The sequence below is a fragment of the Physella acuta genome, unplaced genomic scaffold, assembly GCF_028476545.2.
Source record: "Physella acuta isolate Inbredline_101_S28 unplaced genomic scaffold, ASM2847654v3 ptg001642l, whole genome shotgun sequence".
In the NCBI taxonomy this organism is placed as follows: domain Eukaryota; kingdom Metazoa; phylum Mollusca; class Gastropoda; family Physidae; genus Physella; species Physella acuta.
In genome coordinates this window covers 65,186-82,176 of record NW_026733156.1, presented here as the reverse complement: position 1 = coordinate 82,176, position 16,991 = coordinate 65,186, and the positions used below count along the sequence as shown (strand labels likewise).

The 16,991-nt window shown below is 36.1% G+C and overlaps 1 protein-coding gene across 1 annotated transcript in view; it reads right to left on the bottom strand.

Moving 5' to 3' along the window:
- LOC131929517 (atrial natriuretic peptide receptor 2-like) overlaps positions 1-10,424 on the bottom strand; it is a 52,906-nt gene extending 42,482 nt beyond the window's left edge. Inside the window, exon 1 of the mRNA XM_059285763.1 lies at positions 10,102-10,424. Coding sequence (XP_059141746.1) covers positions 10,102-10,424 — 323 coding nt within the window. The remainder of the gene's footprint in view (positions 1-10,101) is intronic.
- Between the last annotated feature and the right edge of the window lie 6,567 nt (positions 10,425-16,991).

Here is a 16,991-nt window from a genome sequence, read left to right as displayed (position 1 = left end):
GTACCTTAAACCTACAACAACCTGTATCAACTTAGAACCTTAAACCTACAACAACCTGTATTAACTTAGTACTTTAAACCTACATCAACTTAGTACCCTAAACCTACAACAACCTGTATCAACTTAGTACCTTAAACCTACAACAACCTGTATCAGCTTAGCACCTTAAACCTACAACAACCTGTATCAACTTAGTACCTTAAACCTACAACAACCTGTATCAACTTAGTACCTTAAACCTACAACAACCTGTATCAGCTTAGCACCTTAAACCTACAACAACTTGTATGAACTTAGTACCTTAAACCTGTATCAACTTAGTAACTTAAACCTGTATCAACTTAGTACCTTAAACCTACAACAACTTAGTACCTTAAACCTACAACAACCTGTTTCAACTTAGTACCTTAAACCTGTATCAACTTAGTACCTTAAACCTACAACAACTTAGTACCTTAAACTTACAAAAATCTGTATCAACTTAGTACCCTAAACCTACAACAATCGGTATCAACTTAGTACCTTAAACCTACAACAACCTGTATCAACTTAGTACCTTAAACCTACATCAAATTAGTAGGGCCTACCTTAAACTTACAACAACCTTCATTAATTGAGTACCTTAAACCTACAACAATCTGTATCAACTTAGTACTTTAAGCCTACATCAGCTTAGTACCTTAAACTTACAAAAATCTGTATCAACTTAGTACTTTAAATCTACAACAACCTGTATCAACTTAGTATCTTAAACCTACAACAACCTGTATCAACTTAGTGCTTTAAACCTACAACAACCTGTATCAACTTAGTGCTTTAAACCTACAACAACCTCTATCAACTTAGTGCTTTAAACCTACAACAATCTGTATCAACTTAGTGCTTTAAACCTACAACAACCTGTATCAACTTAGTGCTTTAAACCTACAACAACCTGTATCAACTTAGTGCTTTAAACCTACAACAACCTGTATCAACTTAGTGCTTTAAACCTACAACAACCTGTATCAACTTAGTGCTTTAAACCTACAACAACCTGTATCAACTTAGAACCTTAAACCTACAACAACCTGTATCAACTTAGTACTTTAAACCTACAACAACCTGTATCAACTTAGTACTTTAAACCTACAACAACCTGTATCAACTTAGTACTTTAAACCTACAACAACCTGTATCAACTTAGTACTTTAAACCTACAACAACCTGTATCAACTTAGTACCTTAAACCTACAACAACCTGTATCAACTTAGTACCTTAAACCTACAACAACCAGTATCAACTTAGTACGTTAAACCTACAACAACCTGTATCAACTTAGTACCTTAAACCTACAACAACCAGTATCAACTTAGTACGTTAAACCTACAACAACCTGTATCAACTTAGTACCTTAAACCTACAACAACCTGTATCAACTTAGTACCTTAAACCTACAACAACCTGTATCAACTTAGTACCTTAAACCTACAACAACCTGTATCAACTTAGTACCTTAAACCTACAACAACCTGTATCAACTTAGTACCTTAAACCTACAACAACCTGTATCAACTTAGTACCTTAAACCTACAACAACCTGTATCAACTTAGTACCTTAAACCTACAACAACCTGTATCAACTTAGTACCTTAAACCTACAACAACCTGTATCAACTTAGTACCTTAAACCTACAACAACCTGTATCAACTTAGTACCTTAAACCTACAACAACCTGTATCAACTTAGTGCTTTAAACCTACAACAACCTGTATCAACTTAGTACCTTAAACCTACAACAACCTGTATCAACTTAGTACCTTAAACCTACAACAACCTGTATCAACTTAGTACCTTAAACCTACAACAACCTAGACTGATATCACGTGAGCGTGAGCCAGCCTGTGAAATGGACATTGGTGTTTTGATAGGTCGCCAGTAAAACACATCCCCACCGGTCAACAACCCCCCCCCCCCGTCACTAATTATGCACTAACCCCCCCCCCCCCCCGTCACTAACTATGCACTACCCCCCCCCCCCCCACCCAAATCTTTCCAACAAACTCACTCACTAAACCCTCCCCCTCCAAACACCCCACTGTGCCATACTCCCCCACACGCCCCTCCCCAACCACTCCACCAAATAACCCACAGCGCCCCCCCACCCTCCCTTAACCAAACATCCCCTCACCAAATACCCCCACCCCCCACTAGGTGTTTGATACAATATAAATCCCAATAGTGTTGTGGCTGATATCAAATGTTGATGATGGTGACAAGCACTAAGATAACTCTGCTAATTTAGAAGGGGTAGCTGACGTCAGTATTTCTTTCAGATTTTTTCTCGGGGGGGGGGGGAAATTTCGATTTTAGATGAGGGTGGGGCGGACCAAATTTTCCGTCGGGGCAGGGGGCGGACACTTGTAAAAGTATATTTTTTTGTATAAATCCCCCCCCCACCCCCGAAGGGATGTCTGGAAGAAACTCTGGTTGGTGTGTGTCTGGTAGGGGGAGGGGGGTGCTAATGGCATCAAACGGGTTAGACCGTGGGTAAGGAGTTTGAAATTTTTAAAATATTTTTTTGCTGTGTTAAAATTACACAAGGTAACAATACTTGAATTTTAAAATAATTTTTGTACCAGTTCGATTTTTGTTTGGTTATTAGTATTATAAGTAGTTAACCAAAGTTATAACAAATTTAAAAACAATTGTCTTTACGTCGTTACTTCGTTACTAACATGCAAACAAAATTATTTTAAAAATGTTAGGGAATTCATGTAAATGCTCGCAGAAATATCGATTTATCTTTCACAGAAAAGCACTCAACATAAAAGTAACCCTTTCAACAGAGACGCATGAAATAATTTACCGGAAAGTCGAGCAAGGTGCTTTTAAGTAGGCAATAAAAAATTTCAATGTCAAATGTGTTCAGCCAAAAAAAGCTTGTCATTAGACTCAAAATGTTCAAAACTTAACAAAAATTTGAAACTAATGTTTGAAATTCCTAGCCTTTCAGATTTAATTTTAATATTGTGTAAAAATGTTAATACTATGCAAATTTTTAAGGCTATTCAGAAAACGAATAGAACAAAAAAGATTCATTTATTCCAAAAATAATAATCTTTTTAGCAAATATGGTTGAGGCCATTATGTTCTTGTTGCCTAATAGCTAACAAACATTAATAAAGCGGGAGTGATCTCCCCTGAACTTTCCCGTATTTTCGTAGACAACAGTAGGAGTTGATACGGCACTTCCAGCATGAAAGGAGTAAAGAAATATTCAAGTTTCTAATGAAACAGATCGTATTGCTAAAAACCACATAAGGGGTCATCCATAAATGACGTCACACTCGTAGGGGGGAGGGGGGGTCCTTAATTTTGTGACGATGTGTGATGATGGGGAGGGGGGGGGGTTCAGATGTTGCGACGTCACATTTTTGCATTATAAAAAAGCAATGTTAGAAAACGAATTTTAGACGTTATTTCGCGTTTTAGATAACTGTTTAATAAATTGTAATAGTTTTGAAAAGATTTTGGAAAAATATCGATGTTTTAAAAAAATTCAACTGCAATTTTGAGAAGGGTTGTAGGTTGAGGTGTGACGTCATTTTAGGGGGTTGGGGTCTGGCTTTTTGTGACGACATGTGACGGAGGGGAGGGAGGAGGTAAAAATCGTCAAAAAAAGCGTGACGTCATTTATGGAAGACCCCTAAAAGAAAAGTATAATAGATTGACGACAGAAGCCTGTGGTTGTATATAATACATTTAATGGGTCTAACTACATCACGATGGAAACACACAGAGAGGACGGAAGGAAGTACACAAGGGACATCACTCAAGATAACAATATTATAAATATAACTAATACAGAAGAGTGAGTTCCCTTGACCTCACAATTATTTCAATCTATTACATCCCTTTACCCTTAGAACACAATAACACATCTCTCAATAGAACAATTGATAGTATCCTAAAATCACCAATTATATTGTAACATGAACACTATGGTAGATTACATCCTTACAAACAATGCACAATATGCCACAACATAATCAAAATACAAAACAATAATGTCAAAGTCCTTTTGACCTTTAGAATCATAGGTCTAACTTATTTGGGACTTTGATTGTCCTGCTTGACCTTCTCAGTGGCTTCTGATTTGGTGACTCAAGATTCTGACCATCTGGATTCTCTATCTCAGGAGGTCTAGGATTTAAATCATTAACTCCAGAATTTACATTTTCTGACTCCAGACAACTTGGTTCACTCATATCAACAGAACTTGGTTGTGGAACAAACTGAGTTGGTGTGAACTGATCAGACTTGGTGGGATTGACAGATTCACACTTATTATCTGCACAAGTTATTTTTAACTGGTCTGCATGTCTACGGACAATAAGTCCATCATTTGTTTTTATTTTATAAGACACAGGTCCTGTACATTGAACAATTTGACCTGGTATCCATTTTTCCTTTCTCCCATAATTTCTTAGATACACATTATCATTAACTGCAAATTCTCTTTCAATGGATGATTTGTCATGATTTACTTTTTGTGTATGTTGATGTTGGGAAACAGACCTTTGAACAGTTGGATGCAGTAGGTCAAGATGAGTTTTAATTTTCCTACCACATAGCAATTCACATGGTGCAACACCTGTTGTTATATGAGGAGTTGTGCGGTATTTGGTTAAGAACCTGTTTACTCTTTCTCTAAGAGAAAACTTGTTACCGGTATTCATTTTTACCATAGCGGTTTTGAATATGCCTACCGCTCTTTCAGCCAAACCATTCCCAGCAGGATGATAGGGGGATGTGGTTATATGCTCAATACCATTTGCCACACAAAACAGTTTAAACTCATGAGCTGTGAAACTAGGCCCATTATCTGAAACAATTTGATCTGGTAATCCATGAGTTGAAAATATTTCCTTAAGTTCTATAATGGTATCATTTGCAGTGATTGTGTTCATGATTTTAACTTCTAACCATTTAGAATGTGAATCAATAACAATTAAGAACATTTTGTTCATGAAAGGTCCTGCGAAATCTATATGTATACGTTTCCATGGTTCAATTGGCCAGTCCCAGTTTTGCAAAGGTGCTGTAGCTGGTTGATTTGAATGTTGTGCACAGCTTGAACAAAGTTTTACATATTTTTCAATATCAGCATCCATATGTGGCCACCAGAACCATGATCTTGCTAGACTCTTCATTTTGGAAGAACCAAGATGAGTATCATGTAAAGTTCTTAAAACTTCTTTTTGTAACATTTTGGGGATAATTACTCTTGACCCCCATAGTATACATCCATCTTCTAGACTTAACTCTGTTTTTCTTATTTTATATGGCTTTAAGTCCTCATTCACTGACTCTTCAGGCCAACCATTCTTACAGTACTCATATACTTTTATTAAGCACTCATCTTTTTGTGTTTCTCTCTTAATATCATTCACATTTATATTGGAGTTATCCATGATAGTGAAGAGAACAAATACATCTTCTGGTACATAGCTCAGGCTTTGGTTTTTTAAAGGTAATCTACTAAGACTATCTGCACTATTCTCAGATCCAGGTTTGTATTTCAATTCATAATTGTATGCAGTTAGTGTGATAGCCCATCTTTGAATTCTTGGTGAGGCATGCTCAGGTAGGGTTTTGTTTTCTCCAAATAAACCTAGCAATGGTTTATGATCTGTAAAGATGGTGAACTTCCTACCAAACAGAAACTTATGAAATTTCTTAACACCAAAAATGATGCCTAAGCCTTCCCTATCTAACTGAGAATAATTTTTCTCAGCCTGGTTCAAAGATCTACTGGCAAAAGCAATGGGTCTGTCACCCTTCTCATCCATGTGGGACAAGACTGCTCCTACACCATCTGGTGAAGCATCACATGTTAATATAAGTCTTTTCCCTGGGTCATAGTGAGTTAGTAAGGTGTCAGCAGACAAAGCCTCTTTTGCTGTATTAAAAGCAGCTTCTTGTTGTTTACCCCAGTGCCAAGTTGCATTTTTCTGTAGCAGCTTGTACAGTGGTGATAGTTTACCAGACAGATTTCCTATGAACTTTGCATAGTAATTTATCAAGCCCAAAAAAACTCTTAGTTGTTGGGTATTTTCAGGTTTGGGTGCTTCTTTAATGGCTTTAGTTTTCTCAGGTTGAGGTCTGATGCCTTGCTTGCTTAATATATAACCAAGAAAACTAATTTCTGTCAGCATGAATTGACATTTATCTTTGTTTATCTTTAAACCTTTTTCACCAACAATTTTCAAGACTTTATCAAGTGTTTTAAGATGTTCAGTGTCATTCTTACCAGTTATGTACACATTGTCAAAGTACACACAAACATTTGGAATATCCTTAAAAATACTGTCCATGACAGCTTGGAAAATTCCAGGGCTAGATGATATGCCAAAACATAGTCTTTCATATTGGTAGAGTCCTTTATGTGTGTTTATTGTCGTATAGACTTTTGAATCTGGATGCAGTTCTAGTTGAGTGTAAGCATGACTAAAGTCTAATTCAGTGAATTTGTCTCCTCCTGCCAAATTCAAAGAAATTTCCTCAATGTTAGGTATAGTGTACCTATTTAGCTCTATTTGCTTATTCAGTGTAGTTTTATAATCTCCACAAATTCTTATAGAACCATCCTTCTTTAACACTGGCACAATGGGCGTTGCCCAATCGGAATAGTCTACCTTCTTTATAATGCCATTAGATTCCAATCTACTTAGCTCATTTTCAATTTTATTCCTCATTGCATAAGGTGGAACTCTAGCTTTGCAGTATCTTGGATTTGTATCTTTAATGCTTAACTTCACTGTTCTATCATTTAGTAATCCAGAGTTACCAAAAACACATTTATTTTCAGATATAACTTTATCTAGTGAAGTAAGACTAGATTCTTTTACATTCTTCAATGAACAAATACTCTCCCAATTTAACTTAAGATCACTTAACCAGTTCCTACCTAGTAATGGCGGTCCATTTCCTTCAACCACAAGAAGAGGAAGTTTAACACTTTGACCATTATAACTTACATGAACCATACACTCTCCTATTACCGGAACATTGTCACCAGTGTATGTTGTTAGACACTTGTGACACGGCTGTAGAGACACTGATCCTCCTGTGACAGCGTCAAAATCTTTCTTTGTTATGACTGTTAGAGATGCTCCAGTGTCAAGTTGGAAGCTGATGCTCTTACCGTTGATATTAACTTGTACATTGATGGGAGCATGACTCATTGATTTCACAGAGAACAGGCTGAAATCCGGCTGCGAATCAGTTTGAGAATTTTCACAGGTAGAGTGGTTCATTGGTTGGGTTAGGTAGTCTTGGTGAGAGTTAACATAGTGCTGCTTTTGGTTGCGGTACTGTCTTGACTGGCTAGATTTAGCAACAGACGAAGACTTTGCAAAGCAGGCCTTGGCAATGTGACCTTGCTTACCGCACTTATAACAAGTTGCTAACTTGAACTTGCACCGATGAGATGCATGGGGACCTTTGCATCGATGACATTTTTGATAATTATTACTAGATTTAGATCTAGGATTTGAACGAGCAGGCTGTTTAGCATAAGTTGAAATGCTCTGATGGGGTTGGTGTTTATTGACTAACCTGCTGTTTACTGCATGGATCTCTGAAGGCGTTAGAGATTTCGCCGCATCGGATGACTGCTGGAATGAAGTTGCAAGTTGTATTGCTTTTTCTAACGTTAGATCTGACTCGAGCAGCAACTTTCTTTGAATATCAGGGCTGTTTACACCTGTCACAAACTTTTCACATAGTCTGTCAGACAGCGTATCGCCGAATTCACAAAATTCACTTACATGACGTAAAGCAGCAACATATTCTGATATTGACTCGTTTGGTTGACGAGTCCTACTGTCAAATCTAGCTCGACATAAAAACTTTGATGGGGTAGGCGCATGGTGGTCTGTTAGCAATTTGCTCAGCTCGTTAAAGCTCTTGGTAGTTAGACTAGCTGGTGTGCATAAGTCTTTTAGTAGCCTAAATTGTTGAGGCCCTATGACTGTTAACAAAACAGCTCTCTTTTTGGCTTCTATCGTCACGTTGTTTGCTTCTAGGTAAAAGCTTAACCTCTCTAGGTAATCTTGAATGATTTCATCATTCACATCAAATTCTTTTATTTGGCCATACAGCGCCATAATTCTAGAAATAATTAGCTAATAAGCTCTAGCAAACCTCTTTTTTGCGTAAGTAGGTGCTCTTTCTAGTAGATGTTTATCCTTCGTCGCCAGTTATAATAGATTGACGACAGAAGCCTGTGGTTGTATATAATACATTTAATGGGTCTAACTACATCACGATGGAAACACACAGAGAGGACGGAAGGAAGTACACAAGGGACATCACTCAAGATAACAATATTATAAATATAACTAATACAGAAGAGTGAGTTCCCTTGACCTCACAATTATTTCAATCTATTACAAAAAGCTCTTTGAATTTGCTGTTTAGAAATTGTATGATATATTAAAATTATGAAATTTTATTTTTTTATTTTTTAGAAAACGGAAATAGCTTATTAAAGTTAATCTTTTTGTAAACGGAAATCAATCAAAACTTCATAGAATCAGTGCATAAGATCTTATACCTAAAAATTATTTTTTTTCCTAACCATCTGAAACTTATCCATATTTTAGAAACCGGAAATAAAGTAAATTACACTTCTGGATATCGGAGGTCACTAAAAATTAAAAGTAATCTAAGTATAAAATATTTTACTGATAATTACCACTTCCGGTTAACGAAAATCGTTCAAAAGTGTGTGTTTTTTTATGCGCATACAAATTATAAGTTATTTATGAAATCTCGACCACCTTTCGTAAAAGGTCTTTAAGTTAGAGGCTATTGATCAAACCGAAATTAGATTGAGTACCACATCCGATTACCGGAAATAGCTCAAAAGCTTATAAGAACAACAAACTGGATATAATACTTTTATAAGAAATTTCGTCAACATAATTGAAACAGTATTCAATTTATCTCATAGACAGACATACAGACAGACATACAAACAAACATACAGACAAAATAAAAAAACTATGTTTTTCCCACTCAATGTGGGTTAATACGACGAGACCTGTAAAAATCGCGATTACTTTTTTAAATTTTTTGCTCGATTACAATAATTTCTCTAACCTAGTTATCCATTGTTAACTTAAATATTCGACTCAACGATATTTCTTTTTCAACAAAGGGGTTTGTATAGGCAAGTTAAATAACAACACATTAAATAACTAGTGTAGCATTCGACTGGCATACAAAACAATGTCCATACTAGATTAATTACAAACTTCCAAAATGATAAATTAAAACTAATGTTTGTGAAAATAACCAGCTACAAGAGAAAAGAAATAATTCACTGTCTGAGGTATAAGAGGGAAGAAATGACTCACTTTTCCAGTTATGAATGGAAAAAAAAAAGAAATTACTCATTTACACAGCCATTAGAGGATAGAAATGTCTCATCAGTTATGAAAGGAAAGAAATGACTCTTTACAAAGATATCAAAGGAAAGAAATGACTCTTTACAAAGATATCAAAGGAAAGAAATGACTCTTTTCAAAGATATCAAAGGAAAGAAATGACTCATTTACCAAGCCATTAAAGGACAGAAATGCCTCACCAGTTATGAAAGGAAATGACTCTTTACAAAGATATCAAAGGTAAGAAATGACTCTTTACAAAGATATCAAAGGAAAGAAATGACTCTTTACAAAGACATCTAAGGAAAGAAATGACTCTTTACAAAGATATCAAAGGAAAGAAATGACTCTTTACACAGATATCAAAGGAAAGAAATGACTCATTTACAAAGCCATTAAAGGACAGAAATGCCTCACCAGTTATGAAAGGAAATGACTCTTTACAAAGATATCAAAGGAAAGAAATGACTCTTTACAAAGACATCTAAGGAAAGAAATGACTCTTTACAAAGATATCAAAGGAAAGAAATGACTCTTTACACAGATATCAAAGGAAAGAAATGACTCATTTACAAAGCCATTAAAGGACAGAAATGCCTCACCAGTTATGAAAGGAAATGACTCTTTACAAAGATATCAAAGGAAAGAAATGACCAACTCACCCCGCGATTAGAGGAAAAATGACCAGATCCGGGAACTTTTTTTTATCCGCGTCAGACAGGACATTGTCTGATCCGACAAAATCCACCTGGTCGGGTCGTGTCGTGATGGCGGCCACAGCGCCTCCACTTCCGGTGGTCTTGTACGTGATCTTGACCTGCTTCTTGGCCATGCGGGTGGCGCTGTAGGCGGCGGTCCACTTCTGGTAGGCGGCGTCAGGGAAGCTGGCACCCTCAGCCTGGATGTCCAGCCCTCGGACAGTGGTCAGCGGCGTCAGGGACAGCTCCCACAGGATGATGACGTACACAAGGGCAAGGCTCGTCATTAGGACGTCACAGATATTGTAATCTCGACATTTTGACGTCAGAGATATGGTATGCCTGGCATTTGGACGTCGCTACTGGTACGTTTGTTATTTGCACGATGGACATTTAGACGTTATACGTATAGTCTTGTCATTTAGATGTCATACGTATAGTGATGTCATTTAGACGTCATACGTATAGTCTTGTCATTTGGACATCATACGTAGTCTTGTCATTTAGACGTCATACGTAAAGTGATGTCAATTGGACGTCATACGTATAGTCTTGTCATTTAGACGGCATACGTAAAGTGATGTCATTTGGATGTCACACGTATAGTCTTGTCATTTAGATGTTAGACGTATAGTTTCATCATATAACAGTACTAAATGTGTTTGGGTTGTGTATGAAAAAGACACCAGAACGAGAATGTTTTAGATCCGTTGAAATGTTTCTTTGTAAATAACTTCCTTTTTCGTTACACTGGTCGTACTCCACAAATAGAATCAAGCTATTCTAGAACATTCTTCCATGTAAAACTTTGCCCATCATTGCTCAGGGTTAATATCTCTTCCAGAATTTGTGCCTAGCCTCTAAACACGTATTTAGCCTCTGACCAATTATTTAGCCACTGACCAAGTATTTAGCCTCTGACTATGTACTTAGCTCCTGTCTAAGAGACCTTTCGAAAGTTCAGTCACCTGAGGAAATGAATGAAAAATAAAAATAAAAGCATGTAAAACAATAAAAAAAAATGTAATGTAAAAGATAACTCCAGGTAGTGTGTCAGTCGGTTAGAAATCGTCATAACACATTTTCATAGGAATAACTCTCAGACGCCGTTAACGCACTATAAAAAATGTCTGTTGTAATAGATCAATCACAAAATTGATGGCTCCTAAATTAGATTTTTTAAATAATCACGTTTTAATAGAAATTACGTTATTTATTTTTTTCACATATCACCTCTGGTGTGTCATTCTCAGTGGACATCTATGGGAGCATTTTACTTTTTCCAATTAAAAAACCGCAGAACTAAAAACCCTGTACGCTAAGACAAGGCACTAAATTTTGTGTTTAAAAGCGCGACTCAATCAGTATTGTATTAGCGAACTTTTATTGATGTAAAAAAATAATTAGACATCCAATGGTAAAAGTAAATTGAATCGGTAGAAGCGGCTAAAATTTCGTTCACAAGTTTCTATATATGTAAACAGACAGGAGTCAGTTAAATAATTTTAAAGTGTTAAAAGCCATTAGTTTGTCAACAATTTTAAACCGACACTCCCGCACTTTAACCAGTTATCCATTGTCAGTTGTTATATTTTTGTCAGGTCAGTATTTCATGTTGAGTGTCAGGTCAGGTTTTACCATCAATTCACTTCTTCAAGTTTTTTATTTGCTTTTGTCCCCTGCTGACAAGCAGAAATAAATGAATGTTCTGGCTGATTAATTATCTGGCTGTGGCTAATTACGTCAGATGGCGGTTCATTGAGACGATTAATGAGCCTGAGATTATCTCCATCAGTGTCTGGTCATCCTTCATTGATTTCTACACGTACTGTAAACACTTGCAATTTTGGGATGGTTTCTATTTGTGACACGATATTGTAAAAACTGATTCCCATGTTTTTTCATGGTAACTTTAAGTAAAGGAATAGGGAGGTAAGAATTTTAAAAAAAATCAATCGATAAGATTATTTACTAGATAAAATGTAATTTAAATTGATTTATTTAAATACAATGATGTAAATCATGAAACAGAATTTAGGATACCGCTTGAAATTGTATTTTTGTATCTCCGTTCAAAAGATGCAGGTCGAAAAGACAAACCTCTTTTAGGTATGTTTACAAGTTTTCGCATCCATCTCAACCATGCAAACATTGTGTTAGTTGCGAAGTCTGCTAATAAAAACTAATCTTAATATAACTAGGGTGTTTAATGTTTGTTTTACAGGTTTTGATTTATTATTTATTTTTCGCATAAGCTGGATGTATTAGGGCATAACAGAGACTAAACATTAAACCTTAAAAACTATTTAACATCGTTCATGAGTTCACTATCTTTTCCCGTTCGCTGGCCATGGCACACATGGCAGATGAAGTAGAGTTCATCTGTTTCTATGATCTTATACTATTAGACCAACAACGTAAACCAAAATAGAATTGAGATATTTTTCCGTACACTATTCTTCATCAATTAAAACAAAATGGATCAATCAACCATTCTTCAATAAAATAAACCGGGAGTGATCTCCCCAAAACTTTCTCGAATATTCTTATATAACTTGGAATATAGACATGATTTTTAATTACTTAAACTTTTAAAAATAGAATAGAATCTCATAGAAAAAAGAATTGCGCACCAAGCGAACGCCAAAACAAAATGTGCATAATAGTGCGCAATATTATTAGTACTTTATAAATATACATGCGTTTTTTGAGAAATCGGAAATAGCGTAAATTAGTAATTCCGGTTAACGGAAATTACTCAAAATTTGACAGAAGGTAGAGAATTAGATCTCTTTCTTACATGTGAAATTTCATTTATCTATCCTAAATAGTACTCAAGTTATAGGCTTTTGAAAAATTCAAAGTAGAAAAAGTACCACTTCCGGTTATCGGAAATCGCTCAAAAGTTGATACGGATCTACGATTTTGATAAAATACTTATATATGAAATTTCATCAACCTAGCTGTAACGGTACTCAAGTTATCTTGTTTATACACACACAGACAGACACACACACACACACACACAGACACAGACATTCGGACAAGATTGCAAAATTATGTTTTTCCGTATCAGTGAGGTGTAAAACATCGAGATTTGTAAAAATCTCGATTTTTTTTTTGCACGATTACAAGACTTTCTCTATACTTCGTATATACGAGAAAGTAAAAAAAAATCATTGCGCAAGACAAATCCCAAATCTGCCGTCAGGTGCTTAAACGTGACCAAACCAACAGACGACACTTGTTGAGAGCTGTGACGTACCTGACGTCAAAACCCGAGGGGGTGGGGGAGAAATTAAAGCAATTTAATTAGCAAACAAGCCCTTTAGAAAAAAATATTTGCTGATTAAATGACTACTATGCCCCAACCCCCACCCCCTCGCCGTTGCTCGTATTGTTATAGTTGAATCCCCCAGGCAGATGAGGTTCGATAAGTGGCGACAGCAACAAAGGCTATGGAAGCAAATCCAGAAATAAAAGCAGGCTGTAATCGGAATCAACGGCCAATACGGCGCATAACAAGTGGACACTTATTACTTAATTATATTGAAGGAAAATCCTGTCCAACATTACAATATAGATCTAAGATGAAGATAGCCAGCTAAAAACAAAATATGATCATTTAAAAAAAAAAACAACTAATCACAGCCAGAATATTGTTTGGTAAAGTGAATGGTGTGCCGAGTCTATTCACCAACTGCCACGTGGTTGACTAGGAACAAATGAATGGGATAAAGCAACTATGACATACATGAATGGGATGAAGCAATTATGACACAAATGAATGGGATGAAGCAACTATGACATCTCAAGCCTGTGGAACAAATGAATGGGATAAAGCAACTATGACATACATGAATGGGATGAAGCAACTATGACACACATTAATGCGATGAAGCAACTATGACACCTCCACCCTGCCAGTGTGACACTAACGTCAACAAAAGTCCAAGTGCTGAAACAAATTGGTGTGGTGGCTTCACACTGCGTTCTGGCCGCTATTGATTTGTCGCGGTGTTTAGACGGTCAGGTGTGCTATTTCAGCTCATGGCCAATATATATATATATATATATATATATATATATATATATATATATATATATATATATATATATATATATATATATATATATGAGGAGACGCAACAAGCGATCTGCAGCATTCTTCACCCGTGTAAACCTCTCCACCAAATTTCCTAAGTTATTAGCCTGTATGCCTCAAGCAGTTCCTGGTTAATATTGAATCTAGGTACTTAACAAAAATCAATGCTTAAGGTCAATTCAACAGATTAAAGAAAATAAAAACTTGAACGATCAAGTCCAACTAGCAACTCCTCCTGGCCACGAATACACGACAATTACCAATTACCGATAACCAGTCGGGTGTGTAAGCCTTCCAAAAAGCTAACTAGGTTTTGCAGAACGGTCATTTTAGAAGGTAAATAATATTTTTTAGCCTTATTTCATAAACATGGAATCAAACTGGAATGTAACAAGGCACAATGTAGTTTGACATTATACAAGTTTTATAACGGACAGAAACAAGAACATTACTCAATCAGTGGCGGAACTAGAAAAAAGGGGCCACCCCGCAAAAAAATTTTTTAGGCCCCCCCCCAATATAAATATATAAGCCTATATATGTATATATAATATATATATATATATATATATATATATATATATATATATATATATATATATATATATATATATATATATATATATATATATATATATATATATATACTTAAGCACAACATACGAACATAGGATACTTATTCATGCTGGCCTGTTCGTGTTATGAGAAATACGTGGGTTCTTTTTTTAATTAAAACAAATTACAACATCATGCCATGAGTGTAAGTGCATTAGTATGTTTTGTGAAAATCAGTTTTATAATTATTATCTCTGCCGTAAGACCCTTAACTTTCTATCGGTCAAAATAATATAAAACATGACAGCTTTCTGCAAATAATGGTGTCTCGTGTCATGTTTATTTTAATGTTTTTTTTGTATTTATTTTATTAATTTTAAATACATTTTATTTTTATACAGTGTCATTCTTTAGTAAGTAATTTATAAACAAATAATAATAAAGAGAAGTAATTGCTTTTTAATTTGTTTAGTACAAAGCTATTAAAAAGAGGCTATGAGCATCACTATTTGACTATTTAAAAAAGGGAAATAAGTCATGGAAGTAGTTAAACGTTTGCTTATCTTTGGTAAGTTTCATTGTAGGAGAAAGAGGACTCGACTTTCACAGTGGTTTAAAAACGAAGGAAAAATGAGCGTGGGGTGGTGTCTATAGAATAAAGATAATCCAACCGCAGCTACGGTAATCTTTTTTACAAAACAAACATTAAGTAAAAAAATGCAAGAACATTTTTTAAAACTATAACAATTTTTTTTATGGTCGGCCGTGGGCCCCTAAATGGCGTGGGCCCCCCCCGCATTGCGGGGTCTGGCGGCACTGTAGTTCCGCCCCTGTACTCAATGCTTGAATATCAAAGTACACTTACCTGTACCTGGCTGTCAAATACTCTGAACTCAGATAACTAAAACCCTAATGTATAATATTCAATCAACACAATAATAAACTACTCAAATAATAATCAGCTATTCGGATAAGTCATTGTGTAATTAATAATAGCTAGTTCTGTTAACAACCCATACTAATGAAGCGTAAAAACAAAAACAATATTTAATTAAAATAGCTAACAATTGATATAATTAGGGATCATCAATTGTGTATTTTACGTTTCGTTTGTCTGACTAAATTAAAACTGAAACAACTAAATGATGTGATCCTGTTCAGGTTTTGACTTGTCAAAGTTAATTAATAGTGTAGAAATCATTATGACAGTGGTTCTTAACCTGGGTTCGATCGAACCCCAGAGGTTCAGTGAGTCAGTTTCGGGGGTTCGGCGGAGGTCAAGACACACACCCGACTCATTTGATTCACGATCAGATTTTGTCTGTTCTGGCGATAGAACTACTAAGTTCGGCGAATGCGTGTATGAAACTAGTGGGGTTCGGTACCTGCTAAAAGGTAAAGAACCACTGCAACAGGATGTGGTCATGAGACTTGTGGCGATCACGTGATTTGTCTTATCTCGTCATCCCGCTCGCCCAGGCGCGTGTTCAATCGTCCGTGTCGTCACGCTGCGTGAACTCAAGGGAGCGGAACCACTCGACCGTGGCAGGAACAGATCCTGGAATCTGATGCCGTGACGTCAGCCACGCCGTTTGATTCTAGAGATTCTCAGGGCAGGAACTTATCGTGTCCATCTAGATTGGCTGGTCAAGATGTTCAACCACCACGGGATATAAAACATAAGACTAATAACACTTTTAAAAAACTAGTCTAAAAACCTATTTGTAGAAACATACTCCAGGCCAGAAGTTGTTTGATTTTGGAGTTGTATTCCCTAGATGGGTGACTTGCCCTACCTAACGAGCTTCATCGGACCAGGGGTTCGAACTTGGGACTTTTATGAGAGAATTCATGCACTCTCCTGTCCGACCACGCCGCCCGATAAAAGTCAGTCTATAAACCGTGTGTCTATGAAATTGTGTCTAAAAAAAACAGTTGTCTAGAACTCGTGGGTCTATGAATTCGTGTGTCTATAAACTCATGTGTCTATGAACTCGAGTGTATATGAACTCTTGTGTCTAAGAACTCGCACCTGTATGAACTCGTGTGTCTAAGAATTCGTGTATCAAAAACTGTGTGTGTGTCTAAGAACCACCAGTCCAAGTTCAACTTTACAAAATTCTTAGGCGAAAATGTAGAAATCGAGTCCCCCACATAACAATTAGTTTGTGTTTACTAGAGAGATGTTTATAAA